Source organism: Myxocyprinus asiaticus, chromosome 41 (genome assembly GCF_019703515.2).
Source record: "Myxocyprinus asiaticus isolate MX2 ecotype Aquarium Trade chromosome 41, UBuf_Myxa_2, whole genome shotgun sequence".
Taxonomy (NCBI): Eukaryota; Metazoa; Chordata; class Actinopteri; order Cypriniformes; family Catostomidae; genus Myxocyprinus; species Myxocyprinus asiaticus.
Genome location: NC_059384.1, coordinates 26,565,088 through 26,589,031, shown reverse-complemented (window position 1 = coordinate 26,589,031; position 23,944 = coordinate 26,565,088). Strand labels below are relative to the sequence as shown.

The 23,944-nt window shown below is 37.7% G+C and overlaps 1 protein-coding gene across 1 annotated transcript in view; it reads left to right on the top strand.

The window, feature by feature from the left end:
- LOC127431880 (integrin beta-1-like) overlaps positions 1–23,944 on the top strand; it is a 48,684-nt gene that overhangs the window by 8,451 nt on the left and 16,289 nt on the right. The window contains exons 2-6 of the mRNA XM_051682499.1: positions 19,589–19,655; positions 20,055–20,140; positions 20,953–21,172; positions 21,323–21,493; positions 23,501–23,739. Coding sequence (XP_051538459.1) covers positions 19,589–19,655; positions 20,055–20,140; positions 20,953–21,172; positions 21,323–21,493; positions 23,501–23,739 — 783 coding nt within the window. The remainder of the gene's footprint in view (positions 1–19,588; positions 19,656–20,054; positions 20,141–20,952; positions 21,173–21,322; positions 21,494–23,500; positions 23,740–23,944) is intronic.

Below are 23,944 nucleotides of genomic sequence, written 5' to 3'. Positions count from 1 at the left end.
GGATGCAGCAGTTCGGGAGAGAGGGAGTCACACACAGCTGCCGTGTGTGCGTTTATGTTTGTGTCTTTTTGTTTAAGTTCTTATTAAAATATTATTTTGACTGTTTAGCTTGTTCACCCTGCCTCCTTTCCCATTTTTAACCCTGTTACATTGGTGCCGAAGCTCGGGAAGGAGGAGGGATGCGCTGTCGTGGAGTCCTCGCCACTGCCGTCCGGCCAAAGGAACAGCCGCTACTGGCCGCCAGGATGCGGAGGGGCATTCCATGGGCCAGGGGTCGGAGGACGCGCTCCGGTCCGGCCGGGGTGGAGTGGTCGAGGACCAGGCAACGGCATGTCTGGGAACCGGCAAACCATTTTTTTTCTCTCTCTCTCTCTCTCTCTCTCTCTCACACTGTCGCTCCACCTTGCCCTCAGCCAGAAGGGCAACACACACATCCAGAATGGGGGGGGGGGGATGTACGTCATGGCAGGGATTCCCCGGCCTGAGGTAAGGAGGGAGGTGTGACTACGCACGCCTGGCCCCCAATCGGGCTAATCAGCCAAGGGATAAATGCAGCCGGATGCAGCAGTTCCCTCTCCTTGGCTGATTAGCCCGACTGGGGGCCGGACGTGCGTAGTCACGGCCCGGCCCCGCCCTCCTCCTCGTCACAGTCAACTCCTTCATTACAGCGGTCTGAATCAGTGAGAGCCAATCATAAAAATGATAGATTAATGATAATTATTTTCCTGGATTTTAAACCATTTGTAATGTCTCAATGGTGCATCAGCCACAGTAAAAAAAAAAAGAAAAAAAGGTTTGAATAGGAAACAGATCAGTTGTAGCCTACAAAATGGTAATTCGCTATGTCTAAACTTGTTTTAAGTCAAATGCTCGTATTAGGGCTGTCAGTTGATTAAAAATTTAATAATTTGATTCCATGATATGCTTATTGTCCTCAAATGTTGATAATTCAAAGACATTAAAAGTGGCATTAGATGTCAGTTTTTTGTTTTGTTTACATATAATTGAACATAATCCTATCACTGACCAACAGTCCACAGTAATCCATTTGCAAGTGAGTTTGTCAATCTGTCCAAGGTAGATTTTGGGGTCAGAGCATTCTTGAAATCTGGTACTTGGTAAACTGGTAAAAGGTGCATCCTGACTCATAGAGTTTGCGTAAAGCAAGCCAATTAGGGGTGCATTTCCCAAATGTATTGTTAGCCAACTATGGTCGCAAGTTCCATCGTTACCAACATAGTTCAGCAATTTGGTGTATCCCGAAACCTACAGCTCTCCACCTGTAGATAGAACCATAGTTCCTTGTTAATTTGCTTTGTGGACATCATTTGACATTGTTGAGGCTTCTATATCTTTTATTTCATATATATCTTTCATTATTCAAGAGTTTGACCAAGCTTATATGTACTGAAGAAAACTGCTTATTCCGGGGTTTAGCAGAAAACGGCGTTCTAAAACGTCACATTGACGCGATTGCTGCAGTTTAATGGATTAAAGGCTGTTAAGAGAAAGTGCTTTAACATGCATGGCTTTTGTCGGAGTACACGTTAATGCAAAAGTGAAATTCTTACGGGTTTTTGAAGAGTGCACATGCGTATGTGCTCAAGTGCGTCGGGGGAACCGCAAAGTCTGATGTAAAGGCAAACCCCACTATTGCAGTGCAATGCATCTGTCGCATTTACATAGTGCACCCAGTTTACGTGTCTTCAGCAGCTTTCACGCATTAAACAGCTCTCTGGAGTATGTATAAATGAGCTATTATAATTTCATATCCACAGAAGTTATTACTCCACCCTCTGCATAACGTCATTAACAAGAGCTCTATATTGTTGAACCAAAGTGGTTTGAACGATGTATGTGCGACATAGTTACTACGGTTTCGGGAAACAGTTGTCACCAGGTTTGGGAGGGTTACTTTTTAAATGTATTCCACTACAGATTACAGAATACATGCTGTAAAATGTAATTTGTAACGTAATCCGTTAGGTTGCTCAAGATCAGTAACGTATTCTAAATAATTTGGATTACATCTTCAGCACTGGTAGATTTTTTCACTTGTTTTGACTATAAACAAAAGACACATTAAAAATACATTCTCTGAAAAACCTAAATATCTTATGCAGTTTTGTTTCTAAAACAAGATAAATCAAATTGATCTTGTTTTAATGATTTTTTGATATTTTTACAGGAAAACAATATGAAATGTATTACCAAGAATACGATTTTTGCCTAATATCAAAGGTCTTACTAGAAAAAAAGAAATTATGAATTTTCTTGATAAAAAAATATGATCATGCCTGGTAACGTGCATGTAAAATGGCTAGAAATAGCATTTTAGCTTAGCGTAAAGCTGCCAATTTACACAAGGTGTATTTCTATTTCTTCTGCTCCAAACTTACTTCAAACTTACTTCTCTGTCTGCTCGTATGAATGTAACACATCATAAGAAAGTGTTTCACCGCTGTTCAAATGCACTTTGGATTGCATCATTTATATGTATAAATGTTTTCCATCTGAAAGGACTAAATATTAAATGAAACAAATGACAATAAAATGCAAAGTAATCTCTTCAGTAATCAAAATACTTTTTGAATGTAACTGTATTCTAATTACCAATTAATTAAACTGTAACTGTAGTGGAATACAGTTACTTATATTTTGTATTTTAAATACGTAATCCTGTTACATTCCGTTACTCCCCAACCCTGGTCGTCACTAGCTAGTTAATTTCTCCAATGATGCGTTGTACTAAGCAGTGAGTTACATAGTTATATGGGAAACGCACCAGATTGGAACTGCTGATTTCAGTCAGCTCTTGCCTTTTTTCTGTGTAAAATGCATCAAACAAACAGACTGTTAAATCTGAAGCTGAAACTACCTACAGTATATCAAGGTAATGTAGAGATATTTTAGCAGTTCCTTTTTAGATCAGTGTTCTGTATAGGATATAGCTTGTAGTGACTGGTGATGTCATGTTTTTTATGGCCAGGACTTCACAGAAAAGGGTACATTTGGCAGTTGGCCAGACTGCATACTGTTTTTCTGTGTGATGGGGTAGATTTCTGCAGCACAAGAGGGAGAAAGCCAACGCAACAGTTAAAAAGGGACTAGTCATGTGAAAGCAGTTATATGAAAGCACTTCTGAACCCTGTAACATCAGCCTCAGGTCTCAGAGGCATAATATATCATGCCCAATGTATTCTATGCATTATGTGTATGGTAGTTTAATAGGGGACTTACTCACACTCAGCCTTCAATTCGATTTATTTGGCATGGAACTAATTCATTGACACAAGTTGTGCTTTTTTCCGGAGGATGGTAGAGTTTGTGGTTGACTCCAGAGAGAGGAAATTATGAAATGAAAGGGTTGGGCTCAGGGTGGAACCAAGCTAAATTAAGCAAACCGAGAAAATGATCTGATATCAAGAGTGCGAGTTTAGCCATGTTTGAGGGATGAATTTAAACAGTGATCTAAATGTACTTTATAATTACAGCCTTTTCTATTTTGAGAGCTACAGCTACATCACACACTGGTGTTAGATATGCCTTGCTTTGTTTTTGTTGTTTCTGCATTGTGGTAAGCAATTTCCAATACAGCAGAAAATGGTATTGATCCAGTATGAATGTGAGGGATGGGGCTGAACTTGAACATTAGCGTGGTCAGTATTCCCCTTGATCGTATTTTTAGGTCCTTATTATAGGACTCTGCGCTGTTACTCACGTACATATCGGATATGAAAAAATAAGTAATCACATAAGCTAAAATGGTCCTGTTCTAGTAGCTTAGCTGGTAGAACATGATGCTAGCAATGATGGATCTGATACTTAGAAAACAATAGTTCACCCAAAAATGAGAATTCTCTCATCTTCTACTCACCCTTATGCTATCAAACTCGTATGACTTTCTATCCACGGAACTCAAACAGATATTTTAATGTAGCTGAGAATATATCCATACAATGCAAGTAGATACGGACCAACACTTCCAAGCTCCAAAAAGCACACAAAGCAGGGTTCCCATGTGTACTGGAAAACATGGAATTTTGCAATGCAATTTTCCAGAAATGAGATAATTTTTTAAGTGTAATAAAACTGTTTGACTGTGTGGCTAAGGTTTTTTTTTTTTTTTTTTAAATGTACAAAAACTTCTGTCACTGCATGTTGATATCAGACACATTGAAGAAGTTACATGAAGTTCTCATGCTTGTGTATGTATTAGCTTCTTTTTTTTCCTGATCAGATGGGTATTTCCTTTTATGTCGCACATAACCGTCTAAGTCTAAGCTCTTGTTTAAGCGCAGCAGCTGATTGACAGGTAAGGGGTTTTGCTAAACTGCTGTCCAGGACGCATTTAGGATGGATTAGCATTAAACATCTCAAATGCAATGTGGTCACATGCATTTTTGACTACCTCCTTATGTGGTTTCATAGTTCTTCTGATCACAAAACATTTTGGACCCCGTTTCCACCTGTATTGAGCGCTTACCACTTGTGATTGTATTACCGAAAACGCATCCTTATACCAGGTGGAAACAGGGTTTATGTTTTGAGCTGTAGATTCAAATGAACCGGTACATAAGAGTCATTCGTTTGGGAATTGGACTACACTTGTCGCTCTGTATGTGCACTGCTGATAGTAGCGATGTTGCAGTGCTGCTGAATGGTAGTGCAGGAAACTCTGTCAGAGTATTTTAACATAGTACTGCATCCATATCAGCTTGTTAATACAAGTTTGAGAACCATTAACGGCACTGAAAGTCATGAAAATAATTTAGTTTTGGTATTTTTTTAAACAAACGGAACCGGTTCTGAATAAAGACTGGTTCTCTGATCCAAACCCCAGGAACTACCACTTCTATCAGAAAAGACTTGGAATTATTATGAATATAGAGAAACTTATAATATTTGGCATAAGCCCCATCCTACTGTTCAGCGCTCAGATACCTGCTTTAACCGTCAAATCCTGCTGGAGGCGATGACGGCAGGGGAACGGAGCTTACCGCAAAAGGAATAAGAACCTAATTTAACCTATGCCTCCAAATGAAAATATAAAACCAAATAATTAGACTCGGGACAAAACCAGAGTCTTCAGAAAGTGAGGGACAAATCTGAAAGAAGAGGAATTATCAATGAATGATGCAAATATAAGCCTGAATATGACTGTGCGACATGCTACTATTGTGCCAGACCCTGCAGAAGGGTAGGCTAGCTTATTAGAATTATAGAGCCCCTGCGAATGGGTGAGCCTTGTTGTGCAATGTCTTTGCAGAGGGGTAAACAATGCTTGTGATTGAGCCCTTGCTTGTCATTGAGCCCTTGCGAAAAGGCAGGCGTAGTTGTGCAGAACCTCTGCAAAAGTGCAAAACCACATTTTGAGTTTGAGCCCTTGATAAGAGCGACGTCTTCTGTGTGAGCCCCACGATAGGGGTGATGTGGTTTTTGCAATAACCCTGCAGGAAAACAGAAGAAATTTGCATTTTAGCCCTGATTGTTTGTGCAATACATTTGCAAAGAATTTGCATTTGAGCCCTACTATGGGTGCACTGTTTATGCAAAACCCCTGCAAAGATAAACAAAGCTTTGCCATGTGCAGGGAAAATAATGCTTGCTTTCTTTGTATTTTCTCCTCTTTTCTCCCCAATTTGGAATGCCCAATTCTCAACGCTCTCCAAGTCCTCATGGTGGCGCAGTGACTCGCTTCAATCCGGGTGGCAGAGGACGAATTTCAGTTGCCTCCGCTTCTGAGACCGTCAATCTGCACATCTTATCACGTGGCTTGTTGAGCGCGTTACTGCAGAGATCTAGCGCGTGTGGAGGCTCATGCTATTTTCCACAGCATCCACGCACAACTCACCATGTGCCCCACCGAGAGCGAGAACCACATTATAGTGACCACAAGGAGGTTCACCCAACGTGACTCTACCCACCCTAGCAACCAGGCCAATTGGTTGCTTAGGAAGCCTGACTGGAGTCACTCAGCACGTGCTGGATTCTAATTTGCGACTCCAGGTGTGGTAGTCAGCGTCTTTACTTACTGAGCTACCCAGGCCCCCTAATGCTGTGGGATGCTTAGAAGCATGGCCCAAAAGACATGCCGCAGTTGCGGCACCTAGACAGCACATTTGTGCTGCCTAGGAGATGTACTGAGCCAAAGCAGATGGCATACCACAGTTGCGGTGTTGTGGGACGCTTAGTTTCATGGCAAGAAAGACAAGCCGCAGTTGCCAACAGCAGATTTGCTCTGGTCAGGAGATAAATTGAGCCACTAGCAGGAGCACCGCAGTTGCGGTTTCGCAAACACTGCCCGAGGAGAGGACAGAGCAGTGAGCGCAAGGAAGTATGAATGTGTTGAAGGACAGGGACAAGGGAGTAATGGAATACATGTAACGTGATTACGTATTTAAAATACAAAAAATAAGTAACTGTATTCCACTACAGTTACAATTTAAATCATTGGTAATTAGAAAACAGTTACATTTTATTGTCATTTGTTTCATTTAATATTTAGTCCTTTCAGATGGAAAACATTTATACATATAAATGATGTGATCCAAAGTGCATTTGAACAGCAGTGAAACACTTTCTTATGATGTGTTACATTCATACGAGCAGACAGAGAAGTAAGTTTGAAGTAAGTTTGGAGCAGAAGAAATAGAAATACACCTTGTGTAAATTGGCAGCTTTACGCTAAGCTAAAATGCTATTTCTAGCCATTTTACATGCACGTTACCAGGCACGATCATATTTTTTTATCAAGAAAATTCATAATTTCTTTTTTTCTAGTAAGACCTTTGATATTAGGCAAAAATCGTATTCTTGGTAATACATTTCATATTGTTTTCCTGTAAAAATATCAAAAAATCCTTAAAACAAGATCAATTTGATTTATCTTGTTTTAGAAACAACACTACATAAGATATTTAGGTTTTTCAGAGAATGTATTTTTAACATGTGTATTTTGTCACTGTACTGGCAGAGTTTTTATAGTCAAAACAAGTGAAAAAAATCTACCAGTGCTGAAGAAGTAATCCAAAGTATTTAGAATACGTTACTGATCTTGAGTAATCTAACGGAATATGTTACAAATTACCTTTTACAGCATGTATTCTGTAATCTGTAGTGGAATACATTTCAAAAGTAACCCTCCCTGCCTACCGCTAGGTGTCAGTGGGCATGCAGAACAGATGACACTTCCTCTTTAAGGCGAATGCTTATATGGAGTATTAAGTCAAGAAGACACTTCGTGATTTAATGTGTGATAGGAGAGTTTGGCAGAAAGCGATAAGCATTATCTTAACTGAATGATGTAATCAGAACACGTACAGTGAGTATTATGCATGATGATGTGCATGAATAATAAATGGCATCAAAACACAGAGTAAATAGCCTGACATGACTGCCAAGGTGAGAAATCCATGAGAACCGAGACTCTAGTAAAATGAAGTATTGCTGCTTGAAAAGCGTTATTGATGCAGTAAAGGGATATGAAGAACAGATAATTGATAAACAACACTGATAGCAGAAAGTCTGGAACACCATCAAGCACCAGCTATTTGCATTGACAATTGTTCCCCCAAAGAATAGACTGAGAACTTAGCGTATTTTCCTGATGGACACCAAGCTGTGCTGAGGAGTACGAACATCATGGTGAGTAAAATCCAACATGATGCGACTGTTGCTTGGAAAAGCGATGCATAATGTGTGCCATGATTGTGTGTTTCACTAGCATGCGCATGACTTAAAACAATGGAAGTATGCAAACAATAGAGACAGGTGTTGGGCCTCATGTATTCAGATAGAAGACAAAGGCAGGCCTAACACAGTTGTAAAACTAACTGAGGCCCACATACAAAGTCATAAATCTTACTGATAAAAACCGCTCCAAAATCAAACAAAGGGAGTCCAAAACAGACTACAAATCCCATGAAGCCTTGCTCACCAAAGGATCGAATTCTCAACTCCTATTGGATGAGGCACACAACAGAACACCCCTCAACCATGACGTCATCAGGAGTAGAAATACCTCTGAGATCCTTCCGGTAATTGCTTCCAGCAATTTTGCTCGCCGTGTGTAGATGCAGCTCATCGCTGCTCTCAGGTGTAGCCTCGTGGCACAAGGAAGTAACGTCCGACATGAAACTGTGGCCATACAATCTGCATCTCGCTGGACGAGTTGAGATTACTCTGTGTTCCACCGAACACTCTAACGGATCCAACGGAGACCATCGAGCAATCGGCATCTTCAATCAAGTCAACGTCGCTGATTTCTCCGCCAGCCCGCCGAGAATCAGCAGCCGTACCGCCCGCTGACAGAGCGAGGAAACGGCCTCCCGTCATCACCCGAGCCTCGAGGAACCGAGTCGGAGTTAAAGGACAAATAATAATAATTCATATTTTATTGAATTTGATGGTTATCTTTGATTGTTGATGTGAAGGATTAAAAGAGCTAACACTGATTCAAATCAATGTTCTATTGATTTTAATAATTGATAATTATCTTTGATAATTGTTAATTATTGCTAATAACCAAACCCGCTCTTGAACGTAGTGTACTACATTTACTGCTGCCCCATATGAGGTTTTAATGAGTTAGATTCTGTTATTTAATTTAAATATTAATTAATAACTAAAGAAATAATTATTAATTATTTCTGATAGTAACACTGATCTAAACAACCAGTAGAACCTACACAGGTGTGTAAGCTTATAAAGCGGAGGCTGTATAGTGATTGAATGAGATGCCTGATTGAATGAAAGCATAAGGATCCAGAGTCTTCCTGCTAGAATTACCGCTTACACTTCCATTTCTGTTAATCTGCCACACAGACCCAGTTGTTGATCGATGCTGGTAATCACATACTGTACAATAGCTAAACATCAGCCAATTATAGTTTTATATATTATAGATACCTATAGTCATAAGGACTGTTTAAATAAGTCTAAATATCAAGAACGTCTTGTGAGTTTTGTGTGCTTGAGAGGACAAGAAAGAGACCTTCAACTGAAAGCAACAGAGAGAGACTTCCTCCAGCAGTGCAGGCAGATTGTTAAAGGTGGATCTCATTACACACTCACCACTCTTTTAAAGGAATATTATGTCATGGTTGTGATTGGCCCTCGTTTCAAGCTGGAAAATGAACAGGGCATTTATGGACATTTATTCTGATCCCTCTTTCCCATTCCAGAGTGCAAAAGAGAGTGGAAAAGAGAGGGGGAAGTCTTTCCACACAGCGGTTTAGAGGTTTGAAGTTTAAGTCTGGACTGAAGGTGGGATTTCAGTGTCCCAGAGGGAAGGGCCGCCCTTTCCTGTTTTCTCTTCTTAGCTTTTTTTCTATCTCTTTTTAGTCTTTTTGTTTTGGGGGCAAAATTTACTTGTTCTTAACTAGGTCTCAACAATTAAATAGACTATAGGGCTGAACGATTTGGATAAAAAAAAATCTTAACTGCGATTATTTAGAAAAATATTGTGATTGCAATTTGAACTTTGAATATGATAAACATTAAAAATAAATGTGTAAGTGATTCCTTTTAAACAAAATTAAACCATGTTTTGTCCATGCTCTACAGCTGACTGGAAGTAATAGAAGGGGGATTCACACTTGAGTCCTCTTAAAAAGAATCAAACTAAATAAATAAAACGGTGAAACACAAAGAAAACAAAACATCACAATCACATTGCATCTGTCTGCTGTGTACATTGTTTTTGTACAGTTTGTGAAAAGGTCACCTTACTTTTCATCTTTTTTTTAAACCCAGTCATTATATAATTGTAATATAATAATAAGAAATTATTATATAAATATATTATTATTGTATAATAATAATAATTATTATATAAATGTAATTACTATTGAATAATAATAATAATGTAATTTGTTTCTATAAAAATTACTTAACTTGCTTGTGGCATTGCTATGCAGTCCGGTTAATCCTTCAAGCCTTTATTTTGGCAGAAAACTAAGGGAACTGACGTTTCTTTTGTTTGTAGTTAAGTTGGCAACAGCTTTTTAATGCAGTGAAATGCTCTTGTCTCCCTATTCATCCCTTAAAGTAGTCAACCAGCTATCATGTTGTTTTGTCATCTATATATATAAAAAAGGAACTACAAGGAAAAGAGGAAAGAATATGTCAGTCATCTTGACCAGTCAAACTGATGAAACTTCTTGGTGAAACTTTAATTTATGGTACAATTTTCTTGTTATAACACTAGCTGTGTCTTCGATAGGGCTGGGTGATATGACAGTAGATATCGTGGCGACGATATGAAGTGTCAATCACTAGAGATTTTGCACTGTTCTGAATATCTAATATGTACATTTACTTGTGCGCAATGTGGGCTTATCTATCAGTGGGCAGGGCTTCATGTGAGACAAAGAATTTAAGAAACATGGACATGGTTTTTATTACATAAAAAAAATTTTTGCGGCTGCCCAAGAAAATTCAATTACATTCACCTCGCATTTGACGCTTCATAAGCAATTAAAATGCTTCTCATCTGACACGCGGATCCGTGTTTCACGTGCATGTCATGCGTGCTATCTCTGGAGCTCAAAAGTGCGCACGAGTCCAGCAGACTTCCCGATATTGGTGCTCCACGAGACAGAAGAACACAGAGCAGGATCACTTGCGCTACTCAATCATTTTTGACCCAGGAAAAACCCTGATAGGAGAAAAAATCTCCACAGAACAGGACGACTCCCAAACAAGTTTTTACTTGGACTATTGTCAAGTTCCAAATAAAGAAAAAAGTATATAAGAGGAATTATTGGAAAGTATTTAATTCACTGACTGGACTATGAAAAAATAGGCAGTACACTATGGTTATTTAATATAGTACCCCATTTTTATTGATTTTCCAAAATAATTTACTATATTGTTATCCTGATATAAAATTACTCATATTGTGATATAAGATTTTAGTAATGTCACCCACCCCTAGTCTTAGACATTTCAGTAGTACTAGGCATTTCACCAGACCATTATGTGGACAGATATCATTCCCATAATGCTCTCTGTGCATCCTCTCCCCTGCATTCCTGTGTCCAGCTGCTAAACCTCACTGAACAGGAACAGAGAAACAGACATACTGTTTCTCTACTTGACACCTATATATACAGTATATACAGTACTGTGCAAAATTTTTAGGCACTTTTGAAGCATGTTGCATAGTGAGGATGTCTTCAAAAATAATGCCATATAGTTTTCATTTATCAATTAATGTCATACAAAGTCCAGTAAACATAAATAAAAGCTAAATCAATATTTAGTGTGACCACATTTGCCTTCAAAACAGCACCAGTTCTCCTAGGTACATCTGGACACAGTTTTTCTTGGTTGTTGGCAGACAGGATGTTCAAAGCTTCTTGAAGAATTCGTCGCATTTCTTCTATCTATTTTGGCTGTCTTAGTTATGTCTGTCTCTTCATGTAATCCCAGACTGACTCCATGTTCAGTGGGGGGGTCTGTGGGGGGCCATGCCATGTGTTGCAGAGCTCCCTGTTCTTCTATTCTATTCTATTTGCAAAAGGAATGTTTGGGAATCTAACATTTATATTTCTTATTGACACACTAAAGCTGAAAATATAAATAACCATCTTAACACAAATGGTTGTGTGAAACTTCTTATGTGCCTAAAACTTTTGCACAGTAGTGTATATATATATATATATATATATATATATATATACCAGTCAAAAGTTTTGAAACACTTGGCTGAAATGTTTCTCATAATCTTAAAAATCTTTTGATCTGAAGGCGTATGCTTAAATGTTTGAAATTAGTTTTGTAGACAAAAATATAATTGTGCCACCATATTAATTTATTTCATTATAAAACTAACATTTAATTTAAAAAAAAAAAAAAAAAAAACGTTTTTGAAATGGATGACTTGGACTTGGAAAAAGCAGCCAATAAGTGCCCAACATAGATGGGAACAACTTCAATACTGTTTAAAAAGCATCCCAGTGTGATACCTCAAGAAGTTGGTTGAGAAAATGTCAAGAGTACATGTCTGCAAATTCTAGGCAAAGGGTGACTACTTTGAAGATGCTAAAATATAACACAGTTTTGATTTATTTTGGATTTTGTTTAGTCACAACATAATTCCCATAGTTCCATTTATGTTATTCCATAGTTTTGATGACTTTACTATTATTCTAAAATATGAAAGAAATTGGATATCTTTTTATATCCTTTTCCATCTTTATAAAGTTCCATTACCTTGTTACACAGGTCTTTTGACATTTCTTTTCTGCTCCCCATGGCTCAGTATCTAGCCTGCTCAGTGCATCCATGTGAGAGCTAACAAACTCATTGACTATTTATACACAGACACTAATTGCAATTTAAAAAGCCACAGGTGTGGGAAATTAACCTTTAATTGCCATTTTAAACCTGTGTGTGTCACCTTGTGTGTCTGTAACAAGGCCAAACATTCAAGGGTATGTAAACTTTTGATCAGGGCTATTTGGGTGATTTCTGTTATCATTATGATTTAAAAAGGAGCCATACAACTACGTGATAATAAATGGCTTCATATGATCACTATCCTTAAATAAAAGACAGGGGTTTTTTTGCATAATCAGTCATATTTTCAAAATCAATGCCAAAATTACACAATTTCTGCCAGGGTATGCAAACTTTTGAGCACAACTGTATATACAGAAAGAAGCCTTTACTGCGCCAATGCCACAAATGACAACACCTTGACACGCCTTACAGCTTCTGGCACACTGTAATTTGGAGTGACGAGAACAAAATAGAGCTTTATGGTCACAACCTGCAAACTTTTGAGCACAACTGTATATACACAACAGTTAGTTCCGGTCCTCGAATCTGATTGGAGGAGAGACGTTCCATGAGCACTGATGGTCTGACACCATCAGCACTCGGACACTTCACTGTGTGTATCACTCCGCTTGTGTTCGTGCTGTTCTAAACTAAAGTGTAAGAGCAGTGCATATGTGTTCAGAGCTACTGTATGTGTCTTTTTTTTTTTTTTTTTTTTTTTTTTTACATATGTTAGCCAGCAGGTGGTGGCAAAAGATAGTTTTTGTGTGTATATGAGCCAGTTAGGTGACGTGAAGTGAATCCGCGTCAGCCAGTGCTTACATACAACAGCACTAAGTGATCGTTGTATTACTACTACACTACTAAAGCCAGGAAAAAGGTTTAAACGGCTTTAAACTAACAACTTAAGCATTAAGGGTCATCACAGCTGAGAGACACAACAGACTGATTAATTACACAACTCAAGGCACTTACGTGCTGTTTAAAATGGCAGAGAAGATTGCGGTTTCTATAGTGAAAGATTCTTGCGCACCGGCTGCTGCGAAATAGGGAGAAATACCCCCGCTTGGACGCTATTTTTCCACTGAGAAAGCTGATCTTCAGAAAGCTGACAGCATCTCTGCTTGGGAGTGGCAACAGGTGGTCGCCCATGCTCCATCTCTTTCTCTCTCACACACACACATCCATCCTTGTTTATCCAGTAACTTGTTAGAAACAGCACAAGCCGTGATACTATTTCTGAAGTGAAATTTTTGAATTACTAATGGAGGCTTGGACGCATCATTTGTTTTGAACCAGCAACGGCAGATTCTGATCCGCCTCGTAATAAAGTAGTTCCATGCACAAATGCGTTTTTATGACCATACTCAGTTTTTCCTAATTTTTTTAAATATACTTGTTCATTGAACTGTTGTATATAAGCAATATCACACTCGCAATTAATGTTATATGGCCCTAAATCAGCACTGCTGTGATTACCTGCGGCCGAATTACAGCAGTGCTGATGTAGGGCCATATCGCACCCTTGCTCGTGTGATATTGCTTCAATACTGTATATAAATTAGTGCTGTCAATTTTAAATGTTAATTCAGTGCGATTAATTGTACAAAAATTATTCATTTAAAAAAATACACAGTTAATCATTCCCTCGGACTGTATTATGGAAATTTTGTACCATCGGAGACGACCAGTGTAATCACATTCACGAACAAATGACTCCTCTGTGACAATTCTTTTAATAAATCAGTCAAAATGACTCACAAACTGTAAATAAATTACTCACTGAATCTGTCAGGACAGTTACTAAATTAACATCTGACTCACTGACTAGATGTTTGTATGAAAATGTGTAAAGACATGCATTCACAAAATAGTTTAGTTTAGTTTTAATAATGGTGTTTAAATAAAAAAACATTACAACTTCACATAAAGTAGTAGCACTATTTTAAATGCACTAATAACATGAATGATTTTATTTGTACTGACAAGACAACTGAGAAGTTCACATTTGCGGTCAGTGTTTCTAGTAACTAGAAGCTCTGACATCTAACAGCTTCTGAGTTTAACTGTAGTGTGACCTTACAAGGCTAAACTCTCAGTGACAGTCTAATCTGGTCACTCTGTCTGACATGCTGTCTACACACACACACACACACACACACACTGACTGAATTAAGTCTTCATTTACTTTACCGGTGGAAGAGTCTCACAGGATAATGACTTCTAGAGGTGTTATAATGTTACTTATGATTTAATCTGCTCTGCCGGAGTTCCCACAGTGGCTAGGTTTAGTGTTTGGAATTCTTCTAAAGCCACCTCATCTCTGCCCATTGAGTTTAATGGAAACCACATTCATTACATTCAGTGGGGGAGTAACATTTTCTGAAGCATTTTCAGACTGTGTGCTCCACATTGGTTAAGAGTGTTTTTGTTTCCAGACAAACCATAACACCACTGGTTATATTTGCGATTTCTTTTGAATTGCAATAGATGTGCCATATAATTTGGAGATAACGCTCTAGCATTACACATTTCTTACATCAAGCCAGTATCACTTTTTTAGTATTTGTCAACACTTTTTGATAATGATACACCACTTATGACTGGTGGTATGGAGGTCTTAATATTCTGCTAGATGCGCTACATTTTTGGTATGGTTTTGTACATTTGTACTATGTAAGAATCATTTGGCAGTTTCATAAAGACCCTTAGAGTTTTAGAAAATTAAAGTCTTGTGGCTTTTAGTCAATGTCTGTAAAATTTGAAGCCATCTATATGCTAGTGTGCACATACAAAACAAAGTTTTATATATATATATATATATATATATATATATATATATATATATATATATATATATAGGGGTCATTTCATTTTTTTCATTGTTGCCATGTTTTGTTTTATGATTGTGCCATTCTGTTATAACCTACAGTTGAATATGAATCCCATAAGAAATAAAAGAAATGTGCTTTGCCTGCTCACTCATGTTTTCTTCAAAAATGGTACATATATTACCAGTTCTCCAAGGGTATGCAAACTTTTGAGACAACTGTGTATATATATATATATATATATATATATATATATATATATATATATATATATATATATACACATATATGTATAAACACACACATTACCGGTCAAAAGTTTTTAAACACTTATTCTTTATTATAATTTTTTTTTTCTCCACATTTTAGAATAATAGTAAAGTCATCAAAACTATGGAATAAAATAAATGTAACTATGGGAATTATGTTATGACTAAACAAAATCCAAAATAAATCAAAACTGTGTTATATTTTAGCATCTTCAAAGTAGTCACCCTTTGCCTAGATTTTGCAGACATGTACTCTTGACATTTTCTCAACCAACTTCTTGAGGTATCACCCTGGGATGCTTTTTAAACAGTATTGAAGGAGTTCCCATCTATGTTGGGCACTTATTGGCTGCTTTACTTTATTATTTGGTCCAAGTCATCAATTTCAAAAACTTTTTTTTTATTTTTTTTATAAAATTTTAGTTTTATAATGAAATAAATGAATATGGTGGCACAATTATATTTTTGTCTACAAAACTAATTTCAAACATTTAAGCATACACCTTCAGATCAAAAGATTTTTAAGATCATGAGAAACATTTCAGTTTTAAAAAGGATACAGGAAACAGTTTACTTTTTGAATAATGTCACTGCCAGTCAGTGAAAACGTTAGCTGCTTATGATTTTAAATAGAATTCACTTAAATGAAGAATCTGCTGTCTCAGCTAATCTGTTCAAAGTGCTTGTGATTCCCTCAACCACATGTAGAGCCAAACAGAGGGATCATTTATTAACCAGACACAACACAAAGTCTCATGGGACACTCCAATCAATAATGCTTTTCCTGCCGGAACAGACATTTGTGCTCTCAGCAGGCAAAATAGCCCTGAATCCATTGAGAGATCAGTGTGAGCCAGTTTTACAGGGACTATTGAACAGATGTATCTGGCCCAAATGGCCCTGAATTTATTACAATCCTGATTGATGTAAAAAAAAAAAAAAAAATTCATTTTGATTCAATCTGTGGTCAGCGTGGTGTTGTACCATGGACTACAGAATACAAGAAGGTCATAAGAACTTTGGATACAAATGTACATACTTACAAGTGTAGAAATTGTGACTTAGAAACCAAATAAAGTTGTTTTAGTTCTCTATTGGATTTCCCAGTAAAAAGCTTATGGAACATGGGAGTGATGGTGGCATAGTGGGCTAAAGCACATAACTGGTAATCAGAAGGTTGCTGGTTCAATCCCCACAATTTAACTCCAGGTTGCTCCAGGGGGATTGTCCCTGTAATAAGTGCACTGTAAGTCGCTTTGGATAAAAGCGTCTGCCAAATGCATAAATATAATATAAATGTAACTATAAAGTGTTCAAATAACACCCCTTACCAAATCGAGTCAGAACTATTTCTAGCAGAGGAAAGAGCTACTAGGAAATGGTCTGTCTGGTGAATCACAGTTATTCTTACCTGGTAATTGTATCTGATTGTCAGATGCTTTAAATTACCTCAGAGGTTCCTATTGCAGTTGCTGAGAATAGTGAACCCTTGTTGGGTGACCTCTAGTATACCTCAGAAAATATGGGCAGTAAAATATTTTTAGGTTTACTGTGTAGATTGGTTTAAAGTTGTCAAGGCTGCTCAGCCATCAATTTAGTAAGTTGAAGTCATCAGGCTTTCCAAATAGCGATGACAGAGGATGGATGTCATATGGGGAAATTGTCACAAGGGCTGTATCTCAGTAACTTTAAGGTTTAAAGTGCAAATACACAAATGTGTTTTCTCTAGCAGTCGTTTGGTATGTTGGTTTCAAATTACCTAGTTTAAAACTCTTCTAAATTCAATTTTTTAAAAATTAAATCTATCCTCCAAACTAAAATTTCAACATTGTATTTTTGTAAGAGGTGCACAATCGAAGCGAACACAATAAAACCAAACTGGCATATGTTCATACGTAGGTCAACTATATAATGAAGGCAGACATTTTGCATACATGTCAGGTTGGGGCAGTTTTATATCGGGGCATGTTGTCTAGTGACCGACCGATATATCGGTCGGCCAATATTGTTTCTGTATTGTTTACAGAGCTGACTCTGAACTGACGGTGGCTCTGCAGACAGGGCAGAGTTAAACGGTGTGGATTTGAGCGATCACTTCTCATTAAATTGCTAACTAGTTTTTGAAAACATACTGGAAAGTTAAAAAAAAATTACCCCATCATTTTATATAACTAATATAACGTTAACCTTGTCCCTGACAACCATGTCACTCATGTTTATCACATCTGTTTGCCAGCTATAGTTTGTCAGAGCAGTCAGTAATGTAGCAGAAAGAAAGTTAAACATCAGAGAATCTTTTTGCAGCTCAGCAGACAACAGTGCGGTGGTGGATTGTGTCTGTTGAGTGTTGATTTCATGCTTCGCTGTTGCCTAGTTGGTGAGACACAATGCTGGAAAGTAAATAAAGTCCATCTTTTACTCTCCGTGACAATAAGCTTATAGCTAACTAGCTAACCACGTAGCTACTTTCATTGTTGTCAGCTGAGTGGAAGTTAATGTGTAAACATGTATTCACCAAACTGTTTTGTTTAGGATTCACAGTTTGGCACCCCCTTCAACTGAACAATTCCAGTCGTTGCATAAATAAAATGTAATATTTAAAAGTCTGGTTTTCTAGACATTAAAATAGGATATGTAATAAAAGTAGATTTAATAAATTATATATTTGCCTTATGTAAATAATAATATATAGAACTGTATCTAAAATAAATGAGGGGTGATAAATAAATACTAATACAACAGGCTGGAAAAATAGACATTTATTCATTTTAATATCCTATATATATTTTGTTTTTTCTTCTCTCTCGTAAATGTAAATGAGTGTAAATGCCAACATCATCATATATGTCGAAAGGATTAAGGATTGATGCCTGTCAACCAAAACATGAGCTCATTGATGTCATTAAATGAGTCTGCTTTTTTATTTCATCCATTACTCCTGGTCAGAGGCTTCCGTAAATATTTAGTTTATACGTAGGGTTACGTCCTACATAAATTTAATGGTGCAACGCTCAAATATTTAATAGAGTGTAAATTGTGACTTAGTGCCCATTTGCGCCACAACTTGGCTAAGTTGTAACGTACGTATAGCTGGTGCAACCGGCCCCTGATGTTTATTTAGCTGTTTATTTTATTTTAATTTATTCTTTATTTTAATGGTCAGCATTTGAATGATACTAAACAGTACTGATGTTTATTTAGCTATTTATTGTATTTTTATATATTCTTTATTTAAATGGTGAGCAATTGACTGATACTAAACAGTACTGATGTTTATTTAGCTATTTATTTTATTTTTATTTATTCTTAATTTTAATGGTCAGCATTTGACTGATACTAAACATTAATACTGATGTTTATTTAGCTATTTATTTTATTTGTATTTATTCTTTATTTTAATAATCAGCATTTGAAAGATACAAAACAGTACTGATGTTTATTTAGCTATTGTATTTTTATTCTTTATTTAAATGGTCAGCAGTTTACTGATACTAAACATACAGTACTAATTTTAATTTTATTTTATTTATTCTTTATTTTAATGGTCAGCAGTTGACTTATACTAACAGTACTGATTTTTATTTAGCTATTTATTGTATTTTTATTTATTTTCTCAGTGTTCATTTCTAGAATTTGTTGACAGTGTATAATAATAATGTCAAATGTTCTTTGACAAAAATAAGAAAGCAGCATTCTGAGTACCTTTGCATAGTCATATCAGTGCAAAATCGGTGCACAATCCACATAGAAAAGGTATGTTTTCATTCCAGCTCAAAAATTAGCTATATCGGTCACCATATCAATAATCGGTGAATTTTCCCTCTCTAAAATCGGTATCGGTATCGGTCTCAAAAATCCCATGTTGGTCAGGCTCTAATGTTGTCACATGTGCTGTGTGTGTTATAATTTTATTAGCTTTATTAATTACAATTTATGTTGGCCAAAACTATGAGTTGATATTTTTGTATTTTTGCTGTTTCATGATTTGTTTTGTGCTGCATTATTTTTTACACTTTAATACTTTGCAGAAAAAAACATAATGGCTTTATTTAAGGTTCCCATTGTCACAACTTAACCCATATAGAGTGAGAATATTAATTAAGTGAAAAGTGTGACAACTTGTCCTGGTCTCCTCTATAAGTGAATCGCTCATGTTTATGACATCCTTATCTTATATATCTTTTTTTTTTTTTTTTTTAGATGGACCTGAAGCTGCTTTTTGTATCAACATTGTTAGGAATCATTTGTAGCAGCAGTGCCCAGCAAGGTAATGTAATTGCTATTTTAGTTTCAGTTGATTCAGATCACTGTGGCCTAAAATACTGAATGCCATCAATGTACTCCCATTCAGCCTAATTCTGCCTGGCTACATCAGAATTAATAATTGGAGGATTTCTATTAAGGATAACTAAATGCTTTGTCTTCAGAGCGAGCAAAGCTCTCATTCGGCAGTTAAATACTGATGTCATTACTCAGAGGTCGCTCCACCCAGCCTGAACGAGCATTATCCATGATGGAAAAACATAGAGCAGTCATCTCTGGCTCTAATTACAGTGAGCCAGAGTGATGTAAATAAAATCAGAGCAATGTACACTGTCATCTCTCTTTTCTCTTTGTGATACATGATGGGATGTGAAACTGTCCCTGACTATTTTTTATTTAACAGAGGGCAATGAGTGCATCAAAGCCAATGCTTTATCATGTGGAGAGTGCATACAAGTGGGTGCTAAATGCGGGTGGTGCACTGATGGAGTAAGTACTGTTCAAATGCCATGATCTCCTTTCCATTCCTTTCTTTCAAGCTCAATTTTTTAGTTGAAACAAATGTATCGGGCCAATAAATTACATATTTGTATGCAAATTGATTGACTGATTGATGGATTGATTGTCAAAATGAAAAGCCAAAATGACATTCACTGAATAACTGCAACAGGACATTTTGAAGTTTTGTTCTATACTGGCATTGTTTGGTGTTGTGGATGTTCCAAGTAAATATCCCAGCAAAGTCTCCAGCCCTGTTTGACTCAGAGTCATTTTCATTCTGATGATTCAACTGCTGGACCAAACAGTTATAATGTCAAACAAAACAACTGTGACAGGAGATATGCATGATGATTTGCCTGTAACAGTAATAACAAATGACTGCTCCTTTCATAAAGATTATTCAAAGACATTAAATTATTGTGGCAGTGGAAAGCATTATATAGACCTTACAAAAAGTTGCTTTAGAAGTCAATAAGTTGTCTATTACCAATATTACCACAGGCCTACAGTCTATAGCAATCCATTTTATAATCTAGTTTTTTGATCTGTCCAATGTATATTTAAGGGGCCGTTCAGACAGGATGCATTCTCACATTCTATTGGTCTATGTACACATGATGTGTTTTTTTTTATATAATTGACTAATTTAACATGTTTAATTAACAGCCATAGTTTTTTGTCTTATACATTATGCATTTCATAGTTTTGCAGTTATGCACTGCTTAGTTGACATATTAAAAGAGTCTGACATCTGATACAGAGCACCAACCGCCTGTACGTTTACTCTGTATCCCCAACAGGAGTTCTTAAAACAGGGAGAACCGACATCAGCTCGCTGTGATGAGCTGGAGTCCCTCAGGAAGAGAGGCTGTGAAGCCGCCAAGATCGAGAACCCTCGAGGGAGCCAAAGGATCCTCAAGAACAAGGCAGTGACCAACCGCAAGAAAGGCGCAGAGAAGCTTCGACCCGAAGATATCACACAGATCCAGCCACAGAAACTGAGCCTCTATCTTAGATCTGGTACGTGCAAACTTGCTTTGATCAGAAATGGATGATTCATTAATTAGGTTAGTATTAATCTGTGCAAGCAATGCTTTGAACATGATTACAGTTACAACACTGTTCTTGGTCCCACTGGTCTTGAGTGATAAAGTCTTGTTATTCTTGCAGGGGAGCCTCAAAACATTAAACTGAAATTCAAGAGGGCTGAAGATTATCCCATAGACATGTACTACCTTATGGACCTGTCCTTCTCCATGAAGGATGACCTGGAGAATGTCAAAAACCTTGGGACTAGTTTGATGTTGGAGATGTCCAAGATCACTTCAGATTTCAGAATTGGTCAGAGCCTAATGAAGTCAAGCCAACAATTTAAATTTTTTCTTTACGGCTGATGCTAGTTTGTAGGCAAATTCACCATGGGTTTCCTCTAGAATTTCCAATTGGTTTTTGGATTAACGGTTTTCAGTTAAGAGTAAAAAAGGTCTGTGTCCAGTATGTAAACAGTGTAGAACCTGATCTGCTTATACCAACAATTCTCACTTTTTTATATTTGTCTCTCAGTAAATGTCATAAGTTTACATTAAGTTGATTTCAATACATCTTTCCATTAAAGTGTTACTTTTTTCACATTATCCAATGAGATTAAATAAAAATAATTGTCTAAAAAGACTAAATCAAAGCTCACATTACATTGTCTAAGTCATTCGAGACATACAGTGCATCTGGAAAGTATTCACAGCGCTTCACTTTTTCCACATTTTGTTATGTTACAGCCTTATTCCAAAATGGATTAAATTCATTATTTTCCTCAAAGTTCTACAAACAGTACCCCATAATGACAACGTGAAAGAAGTTTGTTTGAAATCTTTGCAAATGTATTAAAAATAAAAAACGAAAAAAATCACATGTACATAAGTATTCACAGCCTTTGCTCAATACTTTGTTGAAGCACCTTTGGCACCAATTACAGCCTCAAGTCTTTTTGAGTATGATGCTACAAGCGTGGCACACCTATTTTTGGGCAGTTTCTCCCATTCTCCTTTGCAGGACCTCTCAATCTCCATCAGGTTGAATGGGGAGCGTCGGTGCACAGCCATTTTCAGATCTCTCCAGAGATGTTCAATCGGGTTCAAGTCTGGGCTCTGGCTGGGCCACTCAAGGACATTCACAGAGTTGTCCCGTAGCCACTCCTTTGTTATCTTGGCTGTGTGCTTAGGGTCGTTGTCCTGTTGGAAGATGAACCTTCTCCAAGGCGTGTGTTGGTCCAAAGCGCTCTGGAGCAGGTTTTCATCAAGGATGTCTCTGCTGCATTCATCTTTCCCTCGATCCTGACTAGTCTCCCAGTTCCTGCCGCTGAAAAACATCCCCACAGCATGATGCTGCCACCACCATGCTTCACTGTAGGGATGGTATTGGCCAGGTGATGAGCGGTGCCTGGATTCCTCCAGGCATGACGCTTGCCATTCAGCACAAGAGTTCAATCTTTGTTTCTCATGGTCTGAGAGTCCTTCAGGTGCCTTTTAGAAAACTCCAGGTGGGCTGTCATGTTCCTTTTACTGAGGAGTGGCTTCCGTCTGGCCACTCTACCATACAGGCCTGATTGGTGGAGTGCTGCAGAGATGGTTGTTCTTCTGGAAGGTTCTCCTCTCTCCACAGAGAAACACTGGAGCTCTGTCAGAGTGACCATCGGGTTCTTGGTCACCTCCCTGACTAAGGCCCTTCTCCCCCGATCACTCAGTTTGGCCGGGCGGCCAGCTCTAGGAAGAGTCCTGGTGGTTCCAAACTTCTTCCATTTATGGATGATGGAGGCCACTGTGCTCATTGGGACCTTCAATGCTGCAGAAATCTGTGCCTCGATACAATCCTGTCTCGGAGGTCTACAGACAATTCCTTGGACTTCATAGCTTGGTTTGTGCTCTGACATGCACTGTTAACTGTGGGACCTTATATAGACAGGCGTGTGCCTTTCCAAATCATGTCCAATCAACTGAATTTACCACAGGTGGACTCCAATCAAGTTGTAGAAACATCTCAAGGATGATCAGTGGAAACAGGATGGACCTGAGCTCAGTTTTGGGTGTCATGGCAAAGGCTGTGAATACTTATGTACATGTGATTTTTTTCATTTTTTATTTTTAATAAGTTTGCAAAGATTTCAAACAAACTTCTTTCACGTTGTCATTATCGGGTATTGTTTGTAGAATTTTGAGGAAAATTATGAATTTAATCCATTTTGGAATAAGGCTGTAACATAACAAAATGTGGAAAAAGTGAAGCGCTGTGAATACTTTCTGGATGCACTGTAAGTAGGAATGAGTTTAAAGCTAAGATGCCCCTCTCTTACAGGTTTTGGCTCTTTTGTGGAGAAGACCGTTATGCCGTATATTAGCACCACACCAGCCAAGCTTTTGAACCCCTGCACAGGGGACCAAAACTGCACCAGCCCCTTCAGCTACAAAAATGTGCTGAAACTCACCAGCAACGGGCAGCAGTTCAACACTCTAGTCGGTCAGCAGCAGATATCGGGTAATCTCGACTCTCCTGAGGGGGGTTTTGATGCCATAATGCAAGTGGCTGTCTGTGGGGTGAGTGAAAAACAACTTGATGAGGATTTTCACTATTTTATCCACTATTATGCTTGATTTGTATAATCTGTAATTTCCTTGCTTACCTCACTCCCCTGACAATTCTTCCGGCATTTGGCCCTGCCCACTTACCTGCAGCAGACCGCATTGCACTCTGCTCAGACCAAAGCTTTTCTACTTATCAGAATTCCTCCACCACTGTTAT